General features: G+C 48.0%; 1 protein-coding gene across 1 annotated transcript in view; it reads right to left on the bottom strand.

The window, feature by feature from the left end:
* The window catches only part of LOC119311947 (cold-regulated 413 plasma membrane protein 1-like), a 2022-nt gene extending 1769 nt beyond the window's left edge, over window positions 1-253 (bottom strand). The window contains exon 1 of the mRNA XM_037587665.1: window positions 1-253. Coding sequence (XP_037443562.1) covers window positions 1-164 — 164 coding nt within the window. The 5' untranslated portion in view covers window positions 165-253.
* Window positions 254-2520: the final 2267 nt, after the last annotated feature.

Below are 2520 nucleotides of genomic sequence, written 5' to 3'. Positions count from 1 at the left end.
AAAGTGCCGATGAAGCCGATGCCGCCGCCGAGGACGATGGCGTGGTTGGCGAGCTTCCGCGCCGCCATGGTCAGCTCCCGCAGGTCCGACTCCAGCAGCGCCTGCGACGCCTCCGACGCGCCGGCCGCCGGGCCCGTCTTCATCGCGAGGAACGACTTTGCCATCGCCGAGCGCGCGAGACCTCGCAAACCTCTCTCACAGTTTGTCACTCGCTTTTTTCTCTACGGATCGAGCTCTGCTGTCTGCACAGCACAGGTCGAGGGTTGGGTATATGTACAGGCAACTGAACCGGTGTGGTCGACGGAACGGAACAGGTGGCGATCCACCTGGACAATTCCGGGGGCAGCGTCCGCTGGCCCCGGGACACGTGGGGCATGGGCATTACGGGACCTGCATCATTGCGTGCATGCATGCATTATTACAGCGTTATCGAGTTTTCTTCCGATGAAGCATGATCGAGTTTGACTTTTGACCTCCGGACGGCGACCCAGGATCATCAGCACAGAAATGTAGCAAAGAAAAAACAGGCAAAATGCGAGTGACTTTATTTTTCGATAAAATTCCGTCTTCAATCACGATAGTACAACCAACACCAGAAATAATAAAAGTTACATTCAGACTCACTTAGGGATGATTACAAAAACTGAAACGAGCCAAAGGCGCGCTGCCATCATTGCTCACCCTCGCCGGAGTCTGTCAAAACTTGGTGTAGTAGATATCCAAGAAGTCGTCGTGCCAAGGCCACATATAACTAACGCACTAGAACAAAAACCGTCGCCGATGAAGAATAGCGTAGGTCGGAAGGATCCAACCTGAAGGCACACAAACATAGACGGACGATGAACGTATCCGAGCAGATCCATCAAAGATAGATCCGTCGAAGACACATCTCCACACGCACACTGACAATGCTAAATGCACTGTCGAAACATGGGCTAGTCGGGTAGAACCATGTTCCATCTTCAAGGAGCTGTCGTTTCATCTTTATGAGTAGGACACAAAACCCTAATAAAACGTAAAGTAACATATAAAAACAGAGTCATCCCGCCGGCAAGGGCCGGGATCCACCCTAGCCCCAACGAACACTCGAGCATTACCTAGTGAAAACAAATAAATTTGTCATGTTGCTACATAAGGATTTGTCATGTTGTTGCAGCAGGGTAATTTGCATGTGTTTTTGGGACTTTCTCATAATTATAACATGGAGAATTGTCATGCTGAAAAAAGAAAATAATGAAAATTGGCATGCTCAACATTTGTCATGTTGCCTGAAGGGAATTACCATACTACAACAATGAAAAAGGTGAAAATTGTCATGCTCTAAAAACTCCCTGAATGTGTTCACTCAGATTGCCTTCTTGAGCAAACCAATTACTGTCATTGTCTCATAGTTCGCTCAAAGTGCGCGTTTGAAGTGAACGCTTTAGGATTCGTGTGCGGGATCTTACATGCATGAGGGCGTTCGCTCGGAGTTCTTAAAAATCCGATAATGGGTTTTTAACATTTGGGTATCAATAAACTCACCATGAAATGCATTTTTGTATGATATATATTCGACATATAATTCACATTACATTAAATATTGTAGATGTTCATTATTTTTCATAACCTTTGTATCTACTTTTTTGTGACAAAAGGGGCACACGCCATATATTGAGGTCCACCAACCTTTATAAGGTCATCCTTATAAAAATTAAAACTCAGGTGTACATTCTTGAGAAATGTTTTTGATGCAGTGGTCGGCAGGAATCCCCATCAGAGTCAAAAGATACCAACGTCAACAATCTGGGACCTGGTCGCCATCCCAGAGAAGAAGGCAAGAAGAGGACCATGCGACACTTCAAATCCGACTAGACAGATCCAGCGAGACCTAACCTCACAAGCTCCCCGACGACACCAAAGTTGGTTCTCGTATCATCAGAGAGAGGTCCAGAGGCCAAGACATGAAGCGACGAAGTACACTTTGCGTGAAAACGTCCTTGAAGACCATCCACATGGGAGAACTAAATCTACCACTCCAGAAAAGCATCAACCATACGGTCCATCGCTCTTCTCTATGCCGACGATGAGATTACCACCAATGTGGTGTATCAGAAGTCCAGGAAACATAATTCTTGATCCGCATGATGCTGCCATTGACACCATAGCGTCGTCGTTGGCGAGAGAAACTCTAATCCTAAGAGACCTAATGAGACTTAGCCACTCCACCCTCTCAAGCAGCAAACAAAGGAGCAGGAGAACCGTGGCCTCGCCGGCGAGGAGTGGGTGGAGCGGCGGCGACTGGGGTTTCTTGGGAGATATAATCATCGTATATTTTCAAGATTGTAATTTCCAAAGCCACTGGTGCTTTGGACCTGGTATGCCGGGGCCGGACGCCTCGGGTGGTGGGCTACATGGTTGGCTCTCCGACGGACACTATGGTGGTGGTGGTGGTGGTGCCTTCCCTCTTAGTCGTGTGGGCAACGAGGGGGGTAGTGTCTGGTGGCTTGGGCTAGTCCTATGTCGTAGACAGTAGCGACG

The sequence above is a fragment of the Triticum dicoccoides genome, chromosome 5B (genome assembly GCF_002162155.2).
Source record: "Triticum dicoccoides isolate Atlit2015 ecotype Zavitan chromosome 5B, WEW_v2.0, whole genome shotgun sequence".
Lineage (NCBI taxonomy): Eukaryota > Viridiplantae > Streptophyta > Magnoliopsida > Poales > Poaceae > Triticum > Triticum dicoccoides.
This window is presented reverse-complemented; position numbering and strand designations above follow the sequence as displayed.